This window comes from Frankliniella occidentalis, unplaced genomic scaffold (genome assembly GCF_000697945.3).
Source record: "Frankliniella occidentalis isolate FOCC.00 unplaced genomic scaffold, Focc_3.1 Scaffold11, whole genome shotgun sequence".
NCBI lineage: Eukaryota > Metazoa > Arthropoda > Insecta > Thysanoptera > Thripidae > Frankliniella > Frankliniella occidentalis.
The window spans coordinates 3,427,135-3,428,622 of record NW_026267141.1 but is presented as its reverse complement, the minus strand read 5'-3'; the positions used below and the strand labels follow the sequence as shown (position 1 = coordinate 3,428,622).

Below are 1,488 nucleotides of genomic sequence, written 5' to 3'. Positions count from 1 at the left end.
GAAGGGCCCTGGTTGTTGTGAACAATAACCGGCAATAAAAGCGGCTTAGCGAGGCCTGGCCGCTTAGAGCTGTGGCAGGGCCTTGATGGGTATGCAGTCCCGGATAGAGCCGTGAGGGGCGGGTACCATGGTACAAAAGTAAGAAGGGTTTATCAGCTACCTGGCACCTGATACAGCAGCGGAAATATTCGCTGCTACTCACGGGATGTTTGCGGACTACAGAGATTCTCGCTTCTTCTGCACCTATGTGTAAACTTTGTCGTACGGAGGAAGAACAACAGTGGGTAGAACATAAAGGTCCCTGATTGTTCGAGCCTTCGTGACGTGAAGGCGGTCGAAAGCTCTCGAACAATCGGGAACGTTCATTTCCTACCTGCTATTTATCTCCTCGTTTACTGAGCGCTGCTCGCACACTGTTAACTCAACAGTGTGCATAGCACACTGTTGAGTTAACAGTGCAGATATCAAATACCAATCACCACGTCCCATGTGACAGAATTTGTCAAGATGACATCTCCTGACAAATATACAGATTTACCCAGAGAATGACTACATTTTGACCAGTGACATCGCTCGATGTAATCTCACTAACAAATGTCTGTTCCCTGAGGTACTCTTTAGACTACTCGTTTGCACGCCGTTCTAGGGAGTGGAGGCCTCCTATTCCGGTGGAGGTCGTTGTCATAACGGCGACAGTGTCCGTTCCGGACACAAAGTGCTGTGCCACCGTCCTCCGAGAGCTTGGGCGCCGCCTGGAGGAGATGGAGATCTCAGGTCTGGGGCGCGGTCTGAAGGCGATCTTCAGGAGCCTGCGACACGCCACCTCTCTACGGAGCCTGCGGCTGCGCTTCCAGTCCTATTTTAGCGAATGTGACTTCAGGTGGCCGCAAGTGAGTGGCGCACTGGAAAGCCAAGTGCCAAGTGTGTGAATGTTGCACATCGCACACGCGTAGTGTGTCGATTTTCAGTCGCACGCTTGAGTTACGTATGCACACACGCAGATCCAAAAAAGTACCTGTAAAAGTACAATGTTCGCGGCCATTTCCCCTCCACAGGCGCTGGTGCTGCCCAGGATGCACACCGTGGCGCTGGACTTTGAAGGACAGGGATTCGTGGGCAGAGTTTACGATTGTGACGAAGACGAGGAAGACGAAGAGGAAAACGTGATCCACTACACTGAGACCGAACCCACCTTGCTGGAAGCCCTCCGCTCGCTGCTGCTCGCACACAGGTACTCCGGGTATTTCGGTTCGTGACGTGGGGGCAGGGAGGGGGTGCTTGACCGAAGTTATACGTCACAGCTTTTGCGTAAATAAAGTGGTTTTAAACAGCATATTCGAACCAATTGGTCTATATTTTTGACCGAAATTCCGAAATTCTCCCCGTTGCGTTTCATATACATATTCTTGAGGTTTTCGAAAATTTTGAAAGTGTGACGTCACACAGAGGGGGGCGTCTTTTGTGACGTTGCGTGAAGGGGGGGGGGGG

At 51.5% G+C, this 1,488-nt stretch overlaps 1 protein-coding gene across 2 annotated transcripts in view; it reads left to right on the top strand.

The window, feature by feature from the left end:
- Nucleotides 1-1,488, top strand: part of LOC113214793 (uncharacterized) — a 14,515-nt gene that overhangs the window by 3,250 nt on the left and 9,777 nt on the right. For both annotated transcript variants that reach the window (XM_026434270.2, XM_026434269.2), the window contains exons 4-5: nucleotides 647-890; nucleotides 1,056-1,231. In XM_026434270.2, coding sequence (XP_026290055.2) covers nucleotides 647-890; nucleotides 1,056-1,231 — 420 coding nt within the window. The remainder of the gene's footprint in view (nucleotides 1-646; nucleotides 891-1,055; nucleotides 1,232-1,488) is intronic.